The 23,647-nt window shown below is 40.0% G+C and overlaps 1 protein-coding gene across 1 annotated transcript in view; it reads right to left on the reverse strand.

The window, feature by feature from the left end:
• Positions 1-23,647, reverse strand: part of NIBAN1 (niban apoptosis regulator 1) — a 206,616-nt gene that overhangs the window by 83,498 nt on the left and 99,471 nt on the right. The window contains exon 5 of the mRNA XM_044005440.1: positions 23,392-23,559. Within this exon, the coding sequence (XP_043861375.1) occupies positions 23,392-23,559 (168 nt within the window). The remainder of the gene's footprint in view (positions 1-23,391; positions 23,560-23,647) is intronic.

A 23,647-nucleotide genomic window follows, 5' to 3' on the forward strand; every position in this document is an offset into this window, starting at 1 on the left:
TTCAAAGGGGATTCCAATCAACCTATCTAGCATATACTAAGCACCTACTATTTGTCAGGCACGGTGTATGCATGCACACATGCACATAACACATACCCTATATACACATAACGTGTGTATGTGTACACATATGTGTATTTGTGTTCATGTGAAACTGTGTGATTTACGTACACATGGCCAGGTAGTATAATAGTAGGCAGAGCTCTGATCTTGGAGTCAGGAAGAAGAGTTCAATTCTAACTCAGATGCTTACTAGCTGTGGGATCCTGAGCAAGTCCCTTAATCTCAGTCTCAGTTTCCCCATCTGCCAAATAGAGATAATAATAGTACCTACCTCACAGGGTTGTTGTGAAGATCAACATATTAAAATATTAAAGACCAGGGAGCAGCTAGGTGGCACAGTGGATAAAGCACAGCCCTGGATTCAGGAGTACCTGAGTTCAAATTTGGCCTCAGACACTTGACACTTACTAGCTCTGTGACCCTGGGCAAGTCACTTAATCCCCATTGCCCCGCAAAAATTTAAAATTAAAATTAAAAAATAGTAAAGACCATTGCAAACCTTAAAGAACTATGGGAATGCTCACTAGTGTAAAATGAGGTGGCTTGTTCCATTTAGACAGTTGCAATTGTTAGGTTTTTTTTTTTCTTATATCAAGCCTAAATTTCCCTCCTTTCAAATTCCACCCACTAATTCCAGTTCTGCCCCCTTGGTCCAAGTTGAATAAGGCTAATCCTTCTTTCACATGACAGCCTCCAAATACGTAAAACAGTAGAAGTAAAGAAGGCATGGGAATTAAGGGAATAATAAGGGAATATTCTTGGGGCTTGGGGGCAGGGAGGAGAAGAGTGAAAGTATCTATGTGTGTATGCATATGTACATGTGTATATATATGCATATATGTATGGGTGTATACACACACATATATACTCTATCTATCATCTATCTGAAAAGAACAGAAGGTGCAGTGGGAAAAGGTTCACCCTACTTGTCACCGCATGAGCCATCACTGGTTATTTTTATTCATTGTCTAGATCAGGAGTTCTTAACCTTTTTTTGTGTCATGATCTCCTCTGGCAGCCTGGCAAAGCCTATGGACCCCTCCTCAAAATGTTTTTAAATGCACAAAAAAAAAAAAAAACAACACATGGAATTACAAAGGAAACACATTATATTAAAATGTAGTTATCAAAATATATTAAAAAGATGACAGACTTCAGTCTAAATATGCCTGCTCTAAATCTTAGGAAAGATATTAGGGGAGTGGTGAGCGAGATGAGGAAGGAACACTATTTCCTCATATTTGTATTTAATCTAGTTTGATGTTCTTTGATTCAGAGCCCAACACCTTAGTTTAGGGCTTGTATCTTGATAAAGAAGCAGTGTGAGATAATCGTCATCTCATCAAGATTCCTTTGTGACCGCACATTGCACAATGTTGGCAAGTGCCATGCAACATTGTGAGAACATTAAAAACCCAAGAGGCCAAATTTTCCTTAGTCAAAGAGGACGCTTTTCTTACCTCTTTCTTCCAAAGGCCAAGGCTCCAATGACAGAGCCTCACATCTCTCATGAAAGGTGAACACGGAAATGATGGAATTCACAGACTTGCAAATAAGTGGTGCTTAATAAGTGCTTCTTAAATGGAATTGAATTCACCTGAATTCCTCCCCCCCCCTCCAAAGCTCAACATTTGAATTATGTCTATTGTTTGTCCTTTGTTCTTTTTCTTTCTTTCTTTCTTTCTTTTTGGGAGGTGGGGGTGGGGGGGTAGCAAGGAAGGTTAAATAACTTGCCCAGGGTTGCACAGCTAGTAAGTGTCAAGCGTCTGAGGCTGGATTTGAACTCAGGTCCTCCTGAATCCAGGGCTAGTGCTTTATCCACTGCACCACCTAGCTGCCCCCTTTGTCTTTTGTAAATTCAACACCATCCCAAATTCAGATCACTAGCCACCATGCCCATGAAAGTTTTTGTTTTCTGGGCAATGCAGAACCTACGTATATTTCTATATTTCAGTCTCTCAAATATTTGAAGACAGAAATCATGCTCCCTGAGAATCATTTCTTCTTCTTGTTTAGTCTACCCATAAGAGAGGATTTTCCAGTCCCCTTAACTCCCTGATTGCCTTTCTCTGTATGGATTCTAGTTCATCAAAGATCCTTGTAAAATATGGTTCTCACAATTTTCCAGATGTCATTGAATCGGCACAGAGTGGACAGAAAGACTATTGCTTTCTACAATCTCAACACTATAGTTCTATTAACATAGCCTAATATGACATTATCTTTTTTTTTTTTAAGCAACCACATCATATGGCTACGGAATGACAGACAAACATTCCATTTTCATTGTTTGTCTTACTTTAAGCCCCCATATACTAGTAAATGCATTGTGTGTGCATTTTTGAGTCAGGGAGCAAGTGATGTTTACTATAATTGCATATTTGAAGGGTACAATCTCCCTATAAATTAGCACAAGAAAACTTGATGGAGGGGATCAAATTTCAAGCACTATTGCATGGTGACCTAGAAAAACTCTGCTAAATCTTCATTTTGTTAAAATGCTTATGTAAATGGCTGAAAAGAGCATAACTGTAGAGAATGAGATAATTAGTATATACTTTTATATAATAAATGACAATAAAAGTGGTGAATGAAATGATTTATATATGCATGTGTGTTTAAATAATGAGCTAATGTGCCCAACTGCACACTTGAAAGTCAACATGACTTAGTCTATCAGGAGCCTAGACTGGTAAAGAAAGAACTTGACTAATTGGCCAGCAATGGCCTACAGAAGAATTCCTAGGGTGTGGTTTAGAGTGGGAAATTGGGTCCATAATCCCCTATAGCAGGGCTTCTTTTTCTTTTTTTTTTTTTGCTGGGCAATGAGGGTTAAGTGACTTGCCCAGGGTCACACAGCTAGTAAGTGTTAAGTGTCTGAGGCCAGATTTGAACTCATGTCCTCCTGAATCCAGGGCAGGTGCTTTATCCACTGTGCTGCCTAGCTGTCCCCTATAGCAGGGCTTCTTAAACTTTTTCCACTGGCAACCCCTTTTTGCCCAAGAAATTTTTGCACAACCCTGGGTATATATGTATATAAAATAGGTATACATAACCTTTTGCTGTTGCTAATTTTTTGTGTGACCCCCACATTCAGTTATCCACAGTTTAAGAAGCAAGGCCCTATAGTGTGTGTGGGGGGGGGGGAAGAGAGACTAAAAGGAATGAGAGAAAATGGTAAGAAAGATGAAGCCTGATAAAAAGTCTATAAAATTGGTGCAGTCTCTCCCTTTCCCAATCCATCCTCTTCACCAGTGTTAAATTGCCTTCTATTTTGTCTGTATCCCCAGGACCCAGAACCACTGAACAGAGTAGGGCTTAATAAATGCTTGTTGAATTAAATGGAGCCGAGAGAGCTACTGTGATGAATCCAAATAGAGTGGATAACCCCATAATGATCAGAATGGATTTAACACTCTTTGTTGATATTGCCAGCTTTGGCTTCCAAATATTAGCAAACATCTTCCAGCTCATTTTCCAATTCTAACACCAATGCCTTTTCTTTTCTTTTTTTTTCTTTTTCTTTTTTTTAAGTGAGGCAATTGGGGTTAAGTGACTTGCCCAGGGTCACACAGCTAGTAAGTGTTAAGTGTCTGAGGCCGGATTTGAACTCAGGTACTCCTGACTCCAGGGCTGGTGCTCTATCCACTTCGCCACCTAGCTGCCCCCCACCAATGCCTTTTCTACTCCACCATGGTGTCAAAGGAGAGAGCCTTTGATCCAGGCATACCTATTTATTCCCGAAGAGAGGGAAGGGAGAATGTAAGGACAACATGAAAAAGAGGTGTAGGGGGGCGGCTAGGTGGCACAGTGGATAAAGCACCGGCCCTGGATTCAGGAGTACCTGAGTTCAAATCCGGCCTCAGACACTTGACACTTACTAGTTGTGTGACCCTGGGCAAATCACTTAACCCCCATTGCCCCTCAAAAAAACAAAACAAAACAAAAAACAAACAAACAAACAAAAGAGGTGTGGTAATCCTGGGACAATTTGTTTAGATGAAATCAATAGAGCAATAAATGTGATGTTAAAATTTAAATCCATGAAAAAACTATTGTCCCAACAATTAAATAGCTCCAAATAACAATAACTAAAGTTTTGTATCCATTGTTTTCAGCCTCAAGTTCTTCATCTCCAGTGCCCAGTTAAATGTCAAAGAAGTATTTATTAAGTACTTACTATGGTAATACAAATGCAAGGAGAAAGATAGTTCTCACGCTCAAGGAATTTACATGAGGGAAAAGATGAAGGTACCTAGTACAAGGGGGAAGAGGAGAAAAGTACCATACGGAAAGTCTGGGAGAATCAGGAGTATAGTCTGAAGAGTAATGAAGACATGTCTGGCCTGGACCTCCCCCTTAAAATGGAGGTTCTGGAAGAAACCAGCCAATCAAAGGGAGAAGCTTCAGAACCAGAAGACAGTTCCTATCTCTGAATTTCAAGGGTGGAGTAAGCTTCAGGGGTGAAGAAGTTTCTGGGGCATTAGAGAGAAAGGCCAAAATGAAAAGATTATGATTTGAGACATGCTAACAGAATGAAAAGTATGAACATAGTAAAGCCAGAGTTTCAATACAGCCACTAAATATGGATATCAATATCAGAAGAGAAACCAGAGATGAAAACATTTTAATCCACCTTCTCTGCCCAACATCAACTCATTTTGCCAAGGCTGGGAATTTCCCTGAATCATCATCATCTTATGATTCAATTCCACCATGAAAGCTAATCTTCATGTCTCATAAACTTTACATAAAAAACCTGGCATTTCTAGAAAGTTTTTGCTTTTCTTTATCTTAATCTGGAGATAAAATTTAAGAACATCGGGGCAGCTAGGTGGCGCAGTGGATAGAGCACCAGCCCTGGAGTCAGGAGGACCTGAGTTCAAATCCGGCCTCAGACACTTAACACTTACTAGCTGTGTGACCCTGGGCAAGTCACTTAACCCCAACTGCCTCACTAAAAAAAACAAAAACAAAATATAAGAACATCAATACTCGGAATTAAAGGAAGAACTGAAATGTTGTATATCTTGCAGTCAAGCAGATTTTCCTCTTTCTTCTGACTTTGTTAGTTGTCAATTAAAATAAGGCCAGAGTTTTTACATTAAAAATAAACAAATACTGGGGCAGCTAGGTGGCACAGTGGATAGAGCACTGGCCCTGGATTCAGGAGCACCTGAGTTCAAATCCAGCCTCAGACACTTAACACTTACTAGCTGTGTGACCCTGGGCAAGTCATTTAACCCCAATTGCCTCACTAAAAAAAAAAAAAATTAAAAAAAATAAACAAATAAAACCAAATCTTGGACTTTTTAGGAAACCCTGCAGCTTGAGAAAGAATATGAAATCTGGAACCTGAGTGGTCACCATCAAAGTCAATCACTGCAACCCCAAAATCCAACAGACCAATCCAACAAATGTAAATTAAGTGTCTATAATGTGCAAGACACCAAGCTAGAAGCTTAGTATAAAATGACAAATAGGAAAGAGCCCCTGGCCTCCAGGACCTCACATTCCATCTCCAGAACCAGAAAGCATTGTATAGTACATAGTACTACACCTTGGGTCAAGAAAACATGGACTTGGGGCAGCTAGGTGGCGCAGTGGATAGAGCACTGACTCTGTAGTCAAGAAGACCTGAGTTCAAATCCAGCCTCAGACACTTAACACTTACTAGCTGTGTGACCCTGGGCAAGTCACTTAACCTCAATTGCCTCACACACCAAGAAAGAAAGAAGAAGAAAGAAAGAAAGAAAGAAAGAAAGAAAGAAAGAAAGAAAGAAAGAAAGAAAGAAAGAAAGAAAGAAAGAAAGAAAGAAAGAAAGAAAGAAAGAAAGAAAGAAAGAAAGAAAGGAAGGAAGGAAGGAAGGAAGGAAGGAAGGAAGGAAGGAAGGAAGGAAGGAAGAAAGAAAGAAAGAAAGAAAGAAAGAAAGAAAGAAAGAAAGAAAGAAAGAAAGAAAGAGAAAGAAAGAAAGAGAAAGAAAGAAAGAGAAAGAAAGAAAGAGAAAGAAAGAAAGAGAAAGAAAGAAAGAAAAAGAAAGAAAGAAAGAAAGAAAGAAAGAAAGAAAGAAAGAAAGAAAGAAAGAAAGAAAGAAAGAAAGAAAGAAAACATGGACTCAAATCTACCTCTGGCTCTTATTAGCTGTGTGTTGGCCTTTTGGAAAATTGGGAGGACATGTCACTTAATCTTCCTAAGCCTCAACTTCTTCTGTAAAGTGAGAGGGTTGGAAGAGATGGCCTCTGAAGTCCCTACGGGCTCTAAATCTGTGATCCTACGAAATCTGGACAATCCTTAATCACCTGCCCTCCTTCAAAATTCTCTGCTCTAATTCTGATTGCAGAGGACTCATGAGGAAACATGCTACCCCTATCCTGAAAGAGAGATGAGGGACTCTGAGTACAGATTGATATGGCTTTTTTCCCCCTTCAATGTGGACAATTTGTTTTGTTTGACTATGCCTATTTGTTACGAGGGTTTGGTTTTTTTTTTTCTTTTTGAGTGATGGTGGAGAAGATAGAAGGGAGAGAAAGTTGAACTTCATTCATCAGAAAAAAAATTTTCATTTAAAAATTCTCTGGTTTGTAACTGGAAAAATCAGTGCCAAGAAGTATATCTATATGTACTTCAAACTGGAGAACAGATTTTCCAAAAACCAAAGTATGCGAATGCATCCCACCTTCATTTTTAGGACAGTTTTACTCTCATGATTCATTACTACACTTGAAATGAGTGGCTGGCTAGCTAGAAATGCTTTAATCACTTGAATGAGTCATGGCCTCATTAGTGTGGGTACTCCCTTAAACAAACCCAGAGTGCAAAACACCCACACCTTAGGAGACCATCATCATGGGTTGCCATGGCTGAAAAAAAAATACATCCCTAGGTGGTCAACTTTCTGGGAATGAGCCTCTCCAAGCTTAGTGGAGTTGATGCTTTGCTAATCTGACATAAAGGTGCCCCAATCCATACCCGAACTCTTTCCAGTTTGGCAGGATCTAATAGAGTTAAAACTCTGCTGCTCACAAAACCCTTGAAAACCTAGGGTTACCTCCACGCTCCAATGAAGCACCAGAATAGGACTTTTGTGGAAGAGAAATGTTTTCATTGCTCACAATTTAACATTCCTTAAAGGGTGAAGGGCATCAAGACAGAATAATGTAGGAGGAAGGAGGAAAAAGATAACAATTACTCATAACATAGAGGATTTCTCAAGGAGAGGAGAAATGCACACACACAAAAATGTTATAGATCTCTGGTTGGAGCAGCACCAAGGGTGCCCAAGGGTGGAATGAGTGAAATCATGTTCCAGTTCTCCCTCCATGCCATTTCTTAAAACATTCCCATATGCCCTCCAGTCCTGGCAGATGGTATAGCCATCTGAATATGTGTAATGTGAAGTACTTGGAATTATAAAGCACAACAGAAGTCGAAGCTATTTGAGCTGTACATCATAGCAGCCCTCAGTTTGATGTGCAATCCTCTTTTTGTATGTACGTGGAAATGCTCTTTTTTATCTGGCGCTTATTAAGTTCATCATTTTTAAGTGTAGCTATTACTACGATTTGTGTCTGGACCTATGATTTCATTGGCGTAAGGAATACCTAATGAGGAAAGTCCCTCTACCAGTGAAGATGGACAACTGCTCTACAGCTTAGAGGTTTACAGAGAGGTCTGGAGCACTGAGAGATAAAGTCACTTACCCAGGGTCATGTAGCCAGCATGACCTAGTGGTAGGTCTTTGACCTAGGTCTTCCTCATTTTCTCCCTATGCCCTACACTATGATGCCTCTCGTTGCCCTTATACAGTTATCCCTTCCACATCATGACTTTCCCCATCTCAGTTTCACTCTATTGTGGATCTGCATAAGAAATCAAATGGGAATTTGGGAGGAGTTTTGTGGAAGCTGCAGACAACATTCTGAAGGCCAGCAGATGACACAGAGCCTATGACCAAGTACTTAATCCAAATTTTACAATAAGGTACTGTAAAGACCCTAGAAAAGAAAAAGAAAAAAATCATACTCTTCTCTGGTACAAATGGAGGGCAAAAAAATTTTAAATGGATTTTCCAGATAACAGGGATGCTGCTCCCCTAACCCCAACTGGGAAGGGATAACTGTAAATTATTATTCTATAAAAATCTCTCAAAGACAGGAGACATCTTTTATTTCCTTATATCACTCCCAATACTTAGTGTAATACTCCACAAACAGCAGGCATTTAATAAAAGCCTATTAGCCAATTCCCTGATTCTCTCTTATTACAATTTCTAACAATACATGTGTTTAAGGTACCCATTTTGGTCATCATCCCTCGATTTAAACAAATCCAATATATGAAAATCCACATTTATGCCACCCAAGTATTCCTGACTTCCGGGCCAGTTTATTACAATAGCAGCCTCTAAATAGATGCAAGAAAATATAAAATAATTGGTTGAGGGGGTAGAGTTAGGGGTTATTATTTGCTTTTCAAAATAATTTTTCATCATGCAAGACTGAGAATTATTTGTCACATGCTCACTAAACTTGAGCCCACTTTCCCTTGGACTCAATATGTATTTGCAGAACAGATACTAGGAGAATATTTTGGTACTAAATGTTCTTACTATACCACTTAAGTAAATAACCATTTCTAAAAGTTAATTAACACTGGCTAGCTAATTAATATCAACTGATTGATGATCAATGAGGGCATTCAGGAGCAATAGTTTTAAAACCCTTAAGCCCTTAGGGCACCCTAGAGCCCTGAGGGGAAAATAATCAGCCCTCCTCTGGGACCCAATCTACCAGTCAGAGTAGAGAGAATTCAGACCCTGGACTACACTAATGAAGCTGCTAAGTCTCAGGAAGGCTAGGCAATTTGCCCAAGGTAACATAGGTAGTAAGTGGTCCAACAGAATTTTTTAAAAAAACTTTCCTAATCCCAAGTCCACTATTCTTCACTTCATTTCTACTAAGACCTCTAAGGCAGGATGTTTTAATTGCCTGAACAATGAAAATCTAAAACAGGACATGGTTTTTGTAAAAACGTTTTTCTTTTGGGGGGTAGCTAGATGGGGCAGTGGATAAAGCACCGCCCTGGATTCAGGAGGACCTGAGTTCAAATCCAGCCTTGGACACTTGATAGTGTCACTTAACCCTTATTGCCCACCCCACCCCCACTTTTCCAAAAAAAAACACTTTTTTTCTTTTCTTTGGACCTTTAGGACTTGACAAAGCTAGAAGAGGAAAATTATGCCTCCAACCTCCCCTACCAAAGACTACTCAAAGTTTGAGCAGAGAATTATAAGTTGTAGCAGGAACAGAGTTAAAAATGGAGAGAAAGGGAATATACCAATACAGAAGTTTCATTTCCTTTCTCAGCTGGTACTTATATATAACTCATGCTCAAGACTACCTCAGAAAAGGAACTTTGAAAGGGAATAGATCACAGTCTGGTAAAATGCAAAAATGGGACACACGCCATTCTCTTCCCACAATTTCCTCCTTTTTCATCTCTCTTTTGGGAGAATGGAAGGGTATCTCTCATGGTAGGGCTGCCTCTCTGATAGCTTGGTCACTTGAACTATATAGTAAGGTCTAATGAAAAGAAGAATGAGCTTCAATTCAGGGGACCTGGATTCAAGTCCTAGCTCTGTTCCCTGCTGTGTGACCCTAGGAAAGTTACAACCATACAGCTTGGCACAGCACCTGGCATGCAGTAGGCACTTAATAAAGGCTTGCTGACTAACTTGTGGACTTGGAACCAGAAAAACCTCAGTTCAGATACTACTTCGGACACTCATTAGTCAAGGGACATTTCATGTGTCTGACCTCATGTGATCATCAAACCACTGCTGGTCAACAAGTCAACAAGTATCAATTAAGTACTTATTATGTGCCAGGCACTGAGATAAACTCTGGGGGAAAAGGGCAAGCAAAAATAAAGACAGTCCCTGCTTTCAAGGAGCTTATATTCTAATGAAAGAAAACAGACATAAAAGGAGGATGAAAACTATAATAATAATAGTAATAATAATAATAATAATTCTGATTATTATTATCATCCCAGTCTTAGAGGAACTGAGGCTCAGAGAGGTTGAGTGATTTTCCCACACTCACATAGCTAAGGAGGGCTAGACGTGGCAATGTTCTGATAAATGTTTAACAATCAGCTCTCTGGGGGTTAAAAAAAATGTGTTCACACACTCTTAAGTTTAATCTGCATTTTTTTTTTTAGTAAGGCAGTTGGGGTTAAGTGACTTGCCCAGGGTCACACAGCTAGTAAGTGTTAAGTGTCTGAGGCCGGATTTGAACTCAGGTCCTCCTGACTTCAGGGCCGGTGCTCTATGCACTGCGCCACCTAGCTGCCCCTCTAATTTGCATTATTAACATTTGCCCCATCACTTTATTAAGTCTAGGTAATCAACAGAATAAAAAAATTGCACCCTGATTTATAATATTTGCCAGTTTCCAAGGTATTGATGTTCACACTGAATATTTAATATTTGGATCCCAAGAGCTGGTTTAAGCTGGCTCCAGCATACCCTTGGTTAGAGGCCACATTTGAAACTAGTTCTTCCTGACTCAGAGCCCACTATGTATTAGAATCCACTGTTATTCTCAACACTTGGTTCCTACCTACATGCAGCCATACGAAATGTCCCAAAAGTCTCAGTGCTATTTAAAACACTTAAAACTGGGGGCAGCTAGATGGCACAGTGGATAGAGCACCGGCCCTGGAGTCAGGAGTACCTGAGTTCAAATCCGGCCTCAGACACTTAACACTTACTAGCTGTGTGACCCTGGGCAAGTCACTTAACCCCAATTGCCTCACTAAAAAAAAAAAAAAAAAAAGAATATACAGAGTCCTAAAACACTTAAAACTGAACCTAGGGGCAGCTAGGTGGCGCAGTGTCTAGAGCACCGACCCTGGAGTCAGGCGTACCTGAGTTCAAATCCAGCCTCAGATACTTAACACTTACTAGCTGTGTGACTTTAGGCAAGTCACTTAACCCCAATTGCCTCACTAAAATTAAAAAAATAAAATTTAAAACTGAACCGAGAAGTGATTGTTAAAGCTTTGGCAGTGATATTATATGGCTGGAGTTATTATTTTATTCATTGTCTAGACTTAAGAAAGTGATGTAGAAAATGTTAATAATGCAAGAATGTGATCCTGAGCCAGAGGGAAGAGGTTGTATAACACCCCTCATAAGCTCTAGTAAAATGTTATCGACCACATGAATTCTGCGGCCCTCTCTCAGGTTGTCTGGATAGCGTCTCTGCCAAGCAGGCTGAGAGACAGAACCCAGAAGTGAGGAGGACAGAATGTTTTATTTTGCTAAAGCAGCCAATATACAGAGAGTAGAATTTGCTTGCCTGAGCTTTTATACACAAATAGAAATATATTAGAAAATCTAGCTAGAAATAAGAAGGGGCAGAGTACGGAAATACAAATCGATCAACCAAACAATGGACAATCCTCTCCACGTCTTTGTGATTTGATTTTCCTCCTTCCTGTCCGACTGCTCCTCAGTCTCCTTTGTGGGTTCATCACCAATATCATGCCCTACTACTATGGGTATAACACAAGACTCTGTACTGGGCCCTTTTCTATATATATATATATATATATATATGTGTGTGTGTGTGTGTGTGTGTATATATATATATATATGTATATGTATATGTGTGTGTGTGTATATATATACATATATACACACACACACACACACACATATATATATATATATACACACACACACACCCTGTGACCTCATCAGCTCTATACAGATGACTCACACTTCTATATATCCAACCTCAGTCTTTCTCCTGAGCTCTAGTCCCACCCCCTCCAACTGCCAATTGGACGTTTCAAACTGGATCTTCCAGAGATATCTCAAATGTAACATTTCCAAAGCTGATCTCCTTATCTTTCCCCTGAAAACTCGCCCTTCCTCTGAATTTTCCAATTTCTATTTAGGGCACCACAATCCTTCCAGTCAAATCTGCAACCTATGTGTTATCCTTGATTCCTCACTCTCACTATATAGCTAATCAGTTACCGAGTCTTGTTTCTCTACCTCTCTACCTCTCTCATATCCATGTCCTTTTTTCCACTCACACATTCACCACCTTAGCTCATTACCTTTGCCTAGAATATATTTTGCAAGAGCCTCCTAATGGTTCTCCTTGCCTTAAATCTCTTCTCATTCCAATTCATCTTCCACACTGCTGCCAGAGATTTTTCTAAAGTACAGGTCTTACCATGTCATTCCATTATTTAATAACCACAGTGGTTCCTTATTATCAAATATAAACTCATCTTCCGGGAATTTAAAACCCTTCACACTCTGCCTCCAACCTACCTTTCTTGCCTTTGCTGTTGTTTGGTCGTTTCAGTCATGTCCTACTCTTCATGACCCCATTTGGGGTTTTCTCAGTAAAGATACTTGAGTGGTTTGCCATTTCCTTCTCCAGTTCAGTTCTTCCTGACTCTAGGCCCTGCTGTTCTACCCACTGCACCACCTAGCTGCCCTGGCATCCCTACTTGCTCCCCTATTCACATACTGCAGTACAATCAAACTAGATTTCTTACTGATCCTTACACATGATGCTTCATCTCCCCCCTCCATAACTTTGCTATGACTGACCACTGTGCCCAGAACATACTCCCTCCTTACTTTCTGTCTCTTAGAATGTTCAGTTTCCTTTAGGACTCAACTCAAACACTGCCTTCCACATCAAGCATTTCCTGATACCTCCAGCTCCTGGTGTCTTCCCTTCAAACTCATATCTATTTTGTATGTAATATGTACATATCTCTTTATAGATGTGTTATCTTCCCTGGCTAGACTGTAAGCTCATTGAAGGCAGAGCCTGTGTATCTTTTGCCACAGTTCACAGCACACAATAGATGCCTAACAAACACCTGTTGAGTAAATGATTGAAATACAAATATGCATCACATAAGCAGAATGTCAGTCAGATTCACTTGCTATTCAATTTAAGATTATTTCTGAAAGGGAAATTCTATTAAAGCAAAGTTGTATCCCTAATGAAACTATAAACTCCTTCACAAGAGTGCCTGTACACTTGCTGGGAATATTAGCTAAATACTTCACGAAAGGTTTGCTTGCAACACCGGGTTTGTTTCTTTTGTTTTTTGTTTTTTAATGATGACTTTCTACTGAGCAATATATTTTAAGAGAAAAAATAGATATCAATGCTGCAAGGAACCTTAAAGATCATATAGTATAATCAATTAATTTTACAGAAGAGGAAACAAGGCCTAGAAATGTTAAATGACTTTCCTACGGTCACAAGAGTAATCCATGACAGAACCAGTTATCAGTTTTCTGAATCCAAATAGGGCCCTGTTTGCCACTGCATCACACTACCTCTGTGAGGTAATATTACTGATGATGGCATCTTTATAGGGCTCTAAGGTTTGCAAAGCACTTCACAGAATCTCATCTGACCCTTACAACAATCCTATCAGGCAGATGCCATTAATATCCCTCTTTCACTGATTTAGAAATTGAGGCCCATGGAGGTTCAGTGATTTACCCAGGGTTAAAAATCTAATAAGTATTAAACAGGCAAAATTCAAACTCCCAAGTTTTCCTACCTATGCCTGCTCTGCCATGTCAGGGAAAGGATAAAATACAAGCCAACTGCCCATTAGAATACTCTTTTTCCTTCTAAGTAACAAATCGATTACATGTCAAACTTCGGTTGGGTCATGGGGTTTTCTGGACCATTTTCCTTCTTGCTGAATGTTAATCTACTTTCCCCCAACTATAGCAAACCTCTCTTCTTTTTTTCCCTACTGCTCCTGACTATGGGACGATTCAGAAAACCTATAGGTTTTAGAGGGCACAATGGATAGAGTGCCAGGCCTGGAGTCAGGAAGACTCATCTTCCTGAATTCAAAACCAGCCTCAGACACTTATTAGCTGTGTGACCTGGTCACTTAGTCCTGTTTGCCTCAGTTTCTTCATCTTTAAAATGAGCCATAGAAGGAAATGGCAAACTACTCCAGTATCTTTACAAGAAAACCCCAAATGGGGTCACCAAGAGTCAGACACAACTGAACAACAAGAACATAGGTTCTAGAAGGACATTCTACTCATAGTTATATACTGTTAAGGCCACTGTGAGAGCTTTAGCAACCGTTTCTTTATTGTGTTGACATAAAAGTAAGGGTGATCATTATCATAAAGCTTTTGAACAATGAATTCCCTCTTGCCTTTGCAGCTTTACATTACCATAGCTCACTATCATTCTCTACCCAAGCGATGTGCATATTTTCCTAATCTCATTTCTCTACAATGATGATTGGATGCACGGCCTCCCCAATATTGGTCATTTCCTAATCACCCTCTCAAATAGCCATATCACATGGTCTTTCACTTTTCTCATATTACACACATTTAAAGACCACGAGCTGCCAAAATAAAGCAAAGGCACACAATTACGAGTTTGGGGTGCTTCCAATCCAAATAATTCAGGGAAACTCTTTCATTTGAATTAACCTGAACCACATGCCTCTCCAGTCTTATTTGTAATTGACCTGATTTATCATCTTTAGGTACAATATTCTTTTGAGAGTCAACAAACTACAGACTCTGGGATAAATTCCATATGGAGGTCCTACAAAAAAAGGTGTCAGGCCCAGGCCATAGTTTATCAACCACCGTTATACACAAACTGTTAGGGTGTGATACTACTAACTAGCCAATTAGATTAAAAAAAAAAACCTATTGAATTCAGTAAAACCAGTTATTTTACTTTTAAAATTTTTTTACTGTTATCTTACTGAAAATAATAGTTCTTAATGCTCCTCCACCCCAATAAAAACTTATGGGGGCAGCTAGGTGGCGCAGTGGATAGAGCACCGGCCCTGAAGTCAGGAGTACCTGAGTTCAAATCCGGCCTCAGACACTTAACACTTACTAGCTGTGTGACCTTAGGCAAGTCACTTGACCCCAATTGCCTCACTTTAAAAAAACAAAAAAACAAAAAAAACTTATGATCCATTGCCTTATATATACATACTTTGTTTTTATTTACCATTTATGTACCTTGCATTCTTCCAGTAGAATGAAAACTCCTCGTGGGCAGCAAATATTTCATTTTTGGCTTTGTATTCCACCCCTCCCCCCCCCACCAGTTACCTACCATAGTACTTCAGAGCAGATGTTCAAGTGCTTGTTGGATTGAGCAAAATGAAACAATAAAACTGGTATGCTCACATAGACAAACTCGAAGCAAAAATGTACTCAATTCCTAAGTATATACCAAGTACTAAATGGACTAGGGAAATCAAGAACTATTTTATTTTTTTAAAAACATCCTTGATCAAATTATGTTCTTTCAGTCTGTTACCCAAATCCTTGGGTTATTTGGAAAGCCGAAGGTCCTTTAAGCCAAACCATAGTCATAAATAATCTTAAAATGTGTCATTAACTAACTAACATCTAACTGAAGAACCTCAATATGTATCTTCCTGTGCAACATAATCTTCCTTGGAATAACATCTCATTAAAATGGATGAATCAGCCAACTTGAAATGGGGAATGGTTTGAATTTTGGAATACATATATGACTTGGCTGGGGAACAAGTACCACCATTAACTATTTTATGTGAAGAGCATATCTAAATGAAAAGTTATATAGTATGTGTATCTCATTAAGCAAAATACAAAATAAAGCCAAGATGGAACAAATATACCTAAATCTTCAGAGTTCAGATATACCTAAATCTTCAGAGTTCAGATTATATCAAATGCATGTGGCTAGCTAAAACTTATCTAACACTTCACATTGGATCATGCAGATATACCACAGGTAAGGGTTTAATTTATTTTACACTACTTCAGGAAAGCTTCATCCAACATGCTTCACTTTATTCCCTGCTCTCTGGCCATGTCTGCCTTAACTAGAGACTGCTTTTCTCAGACCAATATTACAGGAAAGCCCCAACTTCCATGGTTCACTTGACTCCCTTCCCTCTAGCCTTCTCCCCCTCACCAATCATCCAACTTTCCCCCTCTGGGACCATAAACCATGATCAATTCAACTCTACCACTGTCCTTGGACAGGCCTTGTCAATCTACTTCCCTATGACCTCATTCATCCTGACCAAAGTGTCCCTCTCTGACCACCACTCTTTTTTGTGTGTTATCTCCTCCATTAAAATGTAGGCTCAAGGGGGCAGCTAGGTGGCGCAGTGGATAAAGCACTGGCCCTGGATTCGGGATTCCCTGAGTTCAAATCCGACCTCAGACACTTGACACTTAACTAGCTGTGTGACCCTGGGCAAGTCACTTAACCCTCAATGCCCTGCCAAAAAAAAAAAAAAACCAAAAAAATGTAGGCTCAAAAATAAATAGCTAGCTAGCTAGCTAGATGGATGGATGAATAATCAGATAAATAAATAAACAAATGGATAGATAAATAAGTAAATAAATAAATGAGTGGATGAATAAATAAATGAATGAATGAATAAATTAATAAAATGTAGGCTCTTTGCTATCAGGGACTGCCTTTGCCTTTGTATATGCAGCCCTAGTACAGAGCTTGCCACATAAGTGAATTAATAAATGCTTTTTCATTCATTTATTTCTGAGGAAATTGAAGTCATTTTGGGTGCTATTTCTTCTATTAAACTTTGACTAATAGGGGCAGCTAGGTGGTGCAGTGGATAAAGCACCAGCCCTGGATTCAGGAGGACCTGAGTTCAAATCTGGCCTCAGACACTGATACTTACTAGCTGTGTGATCCTGGGCAAGTCACTTAACCCTCATTGCCCCCCCCCCCCAAAAAGGACTAATGGTAGCAGCTAGAATTCATCCCTTCCTCCTCAAATCTTTGGAGCTCTCCTAGGTGTTTCTATTCCAGCTATCTCTGTTCATCTCTTATCCCCTACTACAAAATTGTTAGATAAATCATCAGTGAAGGTCCATCTCATTTCATCTTAGTTTAACTAAGTTTAATCTTAGTGTGAGTCTAAAGCACTGTCCCCACAGCCATAGTGACTAATGGTGATGTCTGCATCTGAAGCTAAGACACACACCAAGAGTAAGCTAGATTCACCAAGGAAAGACAGCCTCAGGACTCTATAAGGGTCCCCATCCTTACATCCCAGCAAAGAGTTACATATAAGGAGAGAATGAAGATTCCACAATGGGGGGAAAAGGACTTCTAGTAACCAGGAACTGTGAGTTTACCCTTTGGCCACGTGGGCTCTCAAAATTCCGGTCCATTTTTCCCAATACCCTTATGTGGGCAAAGGGATGGCGCACTCCACTTTGGAGGGATGTTTTTTGATAACTGTTCTTGAGAACAAATACCCTTTTTTAAAAGCTAATTTACTCTGGCTTATAATCAATGAGAAGAATATCAGTGATGGCTGATGATGGGCATTACTAGAAAACCTAGTAGCTCAAGATTATCAATAGAACCATGCGGATAATAAATAGTAGTCAGCTGCTTTCTAATGGACTCATGCTGCCAAGTTGAGTGAGAATTGGGGAAATAGGCAGGAAGGGGGAGTGCTGCATTTGTATCATTAGCACCTAGCACAGTGTATTACACATACTGAATGTTCAATAAATGTTTATGGCATTAAACAGAATCACCCATAGTTACATAGTTAACTCATGGTAAAGCTAGGATTAAAACTACAATTCTCCCCATCTCAATGGAGGGTTTTTGCCACTATCTTAGATTGGAGCAAGTTATTTAATCACTTTATGCCTCAGTTTCCTCATCTGTAAAGGGTAAGGTCAGATCAGATATTCTCTATGGTCTCTTCCAGCTCTATAAGTCTATGAAAGGTGAGCATAATTTTCCAACTCAAGGAAACCTGAAGGGAAACCACATATCCTAAAGGTGGCTAAGAGCAGTGTTTTAACCGTAGAAGAGACTGAGGCAGTGAGGTGGTGACATGGATAGAGCTCAGGGCTCGGAGTCAGGAAGAGCTGAGTTCAAATTCAACCTCAGGGCAACTAGGAGGTACAGTTGATAAAGCACTGGCCCTGGATTCAGGAGGACCTGAGTTCAAATCCAGCCTCAGACACTTGATACTTACTAGCTGTGTGACCCTGGGCTAGTCACTTAACCCTCATTGCCCCATTTCTCCCTCCCCCCCAAAAAAGAAAATTCAACCGGAGACACTTCCTAGCTGTGTGACTTTGGGTAAGTCATTTAACCTGTTTGCCTTGGTTTTCTCAACTGTAAAACGGGGATAATGACAGAACCCACCTCCCACGGTTGTGAGGATCAAATAAGATAATATTTGTTTTTGTTTTGGAGGGCAATGAGGGTTAAGTGACTTGCCCAGGGTCCCACAGCTAGTAAGTATCAAGTGTCTGAGGCTGGATTTGAACTCAGATCCTCCTGAATCTAGGGCTGGTGCTTTATCCACTGCACCACCTAGCTGCCCCACAAATAAGATGATATTTATAAAATTCTTAGCATAGTGCCTAGCATATAGTAGGTGCCATATAAATGTCCATTCCCTTTCTTTCCCCTTCTGAGTACTGACTGTAACAGAGAAAGAGTGTGGGAGGAATGCTAAATGTGCCTCTGATGCATAAGGGAAATTAAACTGTGATTTCTTTTTCATAATTTGGGATTTTATTTGTGCCAATCAGTCCTATAAAAGCTTAATATGTTGATATGATTAGTTATAAAAATACATTTTGCCAGTACTTTTCAAGCATCCCACTCCCCCAGTACTGCAGCTTCTTGGCACTGCAACACTGGCATACGAAACCTTTTTTCATTTCAGTAAAAGATTTCAAAGGGCTTAACAATATGACGTTAATTCACGTCCTACATTCAATCAGTCTCTATTTAAATATTACCCACAAGTTAATTAAAAAGGATTCTAGACAGTCTTAGAAAATGTTATAATTATCCAAGACATAAATGCATAAACATTTTCATTTTTATTTTAAAGAAATCACATGGCCGTGATATTCTCAACTCTTGGCATTTTAGAGATGACTGATCAAGACAAACATTAAATGATGGTAAGAAGACATAGACAAATGTGTGATAGCATGAAAGGAATCTCTTTATACTCTGAAATTCTATTCATCTTACTAGCTAAAGACCTCCCCCTGGTCCTAATAGATTAGTCATCAAATAATCAATCAACAAACACTTATCATATGCTTGAACACATTAGATAGGCCCAAAAAAGTATATGGTTTGCTACCTACTCCAGAATCACAGGACTCTGGGTTTTTGTTTGTTTTGTCTGTCCCTCTAATTTCATCTGTATAGGGGAGGTGGGGTAGCAAGACACAAGTTGCAAAGGCAGAGTGGAGGTCAGCCTAACTGAAATTGAGGACTTCACTCTATAGATAATGGGGAGTCACTAAAAGGGAGTGAGATGACCCCCAAAATTATGTTTTAAGACTTATATGGAGGTTCTACAAATGGATAAGCTAACTGAAAGACTAAAAGCAAAGAGAGCAATGAGGAGGCAGGTAAAATTAGGGTAGCTACAGTGGGAATAGAAATGAGAGACAGCTGATAGACAAAGCAAAGGAAGTTTTATAAATAATAAAAGTAATAACTAGCATGTTTATAGCACTTTAAGGTTTGCAAAGCACTGGAGAAATATTCTCTCATTTGATCTTTACAGCACCCCTGGGATGAGGAAGATGAGGCAAACAGAGGCAGCTGGTGTGTAGTAGATAGAATGCTAGGCCTGTAATCAGGAAGGCCTGAGTTCAAATCCAGCCTCAGACACTAGCTGGCAAGTCACTGGGCCTCAGTTTCATCAAGCTTGAGATGGGAATGATAATAATAGCACCCACCTCCCAGAGTTGTTGTGAGGATCAAATGACATAATATATTTGTAAATATTAGATTTTCTTTTATTATATATCACAAGTTATTATATAATATCAGTATATATAATAATATAATTTCTATTATATGTATGAGCACAGTACCTAACACACAGGGGGTATTTAGTAAATGGTTGTTCCCTTCCCTTCCCTATGGTTATGACCATCACCAGAGTTCAAGTCTCCATCATCTCTCTACTATTAATTCTCTGTCGAAGGTAAAATTGCCAGCACCTGATACCATTTTCTCTGGGTCAGTGGTCTGGTTCTTCTGTATCCAGAAGCAGCTAGGTGGTATAGTGCTGGATTTAGAGTCAGGAAGACCTGAGTTCAAACCCAATTCCAAATATTTATTTTTTGTTGTTGTTGTTTTTGGGTTTTTTTTTTCAGGGCAATGAGGGTTAAGTGACTTGCCCAGGGTCACACAGCTAGTAAGTGTCAAGTGTCTGAGGCCAGATTTGAACTCAGGTCCTCCTCAATCCAGGACTGGTGCTTTATCCACCGCACCACCTAGCTGCCCCCCAACTCCAAATATTTAAAGAGTCAGCTAAGTGACTGCCTCAGTTTCCTCAGCTATACAATGAGAGTAATTATTGAATCTACTTGTAAGGATTATTATAATAATATAGTTTCTTTAAACATTTCATATTTTTATCATTAATAATAACTAACATTTATATAGTACTTTGGAGTTTGCAAAGCACTTTATGGATATTACCTTATTTTAGCCTCACAACAAATCTGAGAACAAGGTGCTAATATTTCCCCCCTTTTACAGATGAGGAAACTGAGGTAGACAGAGGTTAGGTGGTTTGCCCAGGGCCACATGGCTAGCAAGTGTCCGGGGCTGATATTTTAACACGGGTCTTCTTGACTCCAGGTTCATTGCTCTCGCCACTGTGGTAACTAGCTGCCTCTGACTCCAACCTTACCCATAAGATCTCTACCCAAATAAAAACAATGTGAACTGTTGGCAGATCATGTGTTTTACCCCTAACTAACAGGTGAGGTTTGGGAACATGAAGTGACTTGCTGAAAGACACACAATGAATCACTGGAACAGAAAAAGGCATCCAGCAATAGAACTCAACAAAAGATGAGCTGTCTCCCTGTACTGTCAAAAACAGAAACAGAAGAGGGAGGTGGGGAAAGGCCCATGAGGTCATCCAGCCTCATGACAGTAAAGGATTGTTCCCTGTAGTAACATGGTGGCCTCTGGTTATGGCTGGAGGTTTTGCCAAACCACATGAAGCCTGTATAAAGACCTCAATGAAGGAAGACTGTCCTCAAGGCAGAGGAATGTTCCCCAATGCCAGGGAAACCTGATTGGACCTCATTACATTACTGCCTTTGATGACATCCTGGAGGGCAAAGCCTTGTTTTGGATCTACAGTCATCTTCCATAAATGGAGCCCTGAGTAGAAGCTAACCAGAGCCCAAAAGTGTGTCCCAGGAGCACTTCCTATTAAGTGCACAAAAGGAGGAATGCAACAAGATTTATCTGGCTGGAGCTAGGTGAGCACTGCCTACTGAAAAGTCAGCCTTAGTGCTTAATTAACAATTGCTTTTTCATACTAGACTTTGGTCTTGGGCACAGGAGGGTTCAGAGGCTAATGGGAAACTGGGAAATCAGATAGGGTCAGGATTTGGGACTCCTCGGCTTCAGAGGCTGGTGCAACAGAAGGGAGCAGAGAAACAAGTGGATCTTCTTTGTAATTCTCCAAATGGGTCATGCCCTCTGTTATTCAGTTGCTATGGCAAATTAAACTAACATTATGTATTTCCTTTTGCCTATTCACTCCCCTTCCCCTTTTCTTTCCATCCACAGGGCAACCAAACACAAGAGGTAGAAGTTAGGGACAGAGATTTGTCACCAGTGACTCACTCATCTTTCATAAGACAAACTTTCTATTGCATTCTGACTTAAGCAGAAAACCCTAAACATTCAGATGTGTTCAAGCAAACCAGCTGTGGTAGGAAATATAGTCACAATGGGATGAGATGATAGACACTGGATCCATGATAAATAGCAGGTGAGGGGAGGAGGGAGAACTAGTATTTACTAAGCACCTACTATGTGCCAGGCATGGTGAAAGTGCTTTCTAAATAGTATCTCATTTGATCCTCACAACAACCCTGGGAAGTAGGTGGTATTATCTCTATTCTACAGTTGAGCAAACTTAAGCAAACAGAGGTTAAGTGACATGTCCAGGGTGATATAGCCAGTAGGTGTCTGAGGCTGGATTTAAATTGAGATCTTCCTGATTTCAAGCCCAGCACTACATCATCTCTGCTTTATGTAGTTCCAAGGAAACAGCATCCACACAAGGAGGCCCACAAGGAGAGAATGCTGGATATGGCATTCAAATCCCAGCTGTTGGTCTCCTTGGGATAGTCATTCAACTTCCTGGGCCTTGGTGTTCTTATCTCTAAAATGAAAGGTTGAACTTGATGACCTCCAAGGTCCCTTTCAGCTCCAAATCTCTTAGTTTAAATAAGATCATTTAGGGCAGCTAGGTGGTGCAGTGGATAAAGCACTGGCCTTGGATTTAGGAGGACCTGAGTTCAAATCCAGCCTCAGACACTTGACACTTAACTAGTTGTGTGACCCTGGGCAAGTCACTAAACGCTCATTGCCCTGCAAAAATAAACAAACAAACAAACAAATACATAAGATCATTTTCCCCTTACAGAAATCCTTTAGGGACATGAACCAATATCCTTCAGCATTCTGTTAGAGGCCGAGTGATCAGATGAGCATTAGATTGGTGAAAATGGCAGGAGATCTAGGCCCAAGTAGCTATGCCACTGACTGTTCTGTAACTTGGACTAAGTGCCTGCTCTTTACTAAGTGGGGGAAAGAGTTGATAACGTCATAAAGATTAATGAGGAATGTTGGCAACTGGCTTGGAACACTCCTGTTGTTGGGAAGATGAAAGGAACAGGGAGAAAATGAGGAGGGGGAATAATACTAGTAAATACAGAATGTAAATTGGTTAACAGGCTGAACTAGTTCCAGAATCACACAAGTCTCTATTTCCCCTCCTGTTTCACCTTAGTCATGCAGGCTTGTCTGACACGGGAGCTCAATGGGGCCTGGATCTATCAGAGATCACAAGGCTATATTCCTTTTCACAATTCTTCAAGCCATATTTACTCAGGACTTCACAGAGCACTTTGCTCAGAACAATCTTGTGAAACAGGCAGGTTAACTATCATTAACATCATCTAGTTGATGAGGAAACCAAAGCTGAGTGGTTCAGGTCACATGGGCTATAAGCTTCACAGACATGACTCAAACTCAGGCCTTCCACAACCTTGTATGGTTTCAGAGAACTGAGGAGGAAATAACTCTCACAATCTGAGGCTCTGTGTAGCCTAAACTGTGTATGGAGGGAAGGCTCAAAGGAAGAGGCAAGGAAGTGACAGGGGAAAAGAGGAAAAAGAGGGGAGAAAAGGAGATGGCACCTACCTTGATTTAGATGTCGAATGCAGTCATTCAGTAGAGCGCTGAACTGTTTTTGGTCTGCTGAATCTTGGAAACAGAAGTAGTTGTGTCTGAGGAAGGGCTGCCACAGGTATACAGGAAATTCTTTTGGCAAAACAACAAAAGGCTGAGAGTTCTCCTTTTCACTGGGAGCTGAAGAATATTTGGGGGGAAACAGACACAAAATAAAAACTTAGGAAATTGAGACTTATATTTCATTTGGAACATTGCTGCTTCAGAT

The sequence above is a fragment of the Dromiciops gliroides genome, chromosome 4 (assembly GCF_019393635.1).
Source record: "Dromiciops gliroides isolate mDroGli1 chromosome 4, mDroGli1.pri, whole genome shotgun sequence".
NCBI lineage: Eukaryota > Metazoa > Chordata > Mammalia > Microbiotheria > Microbiotheriidae > Dromiciops > Dromiciops gliroides.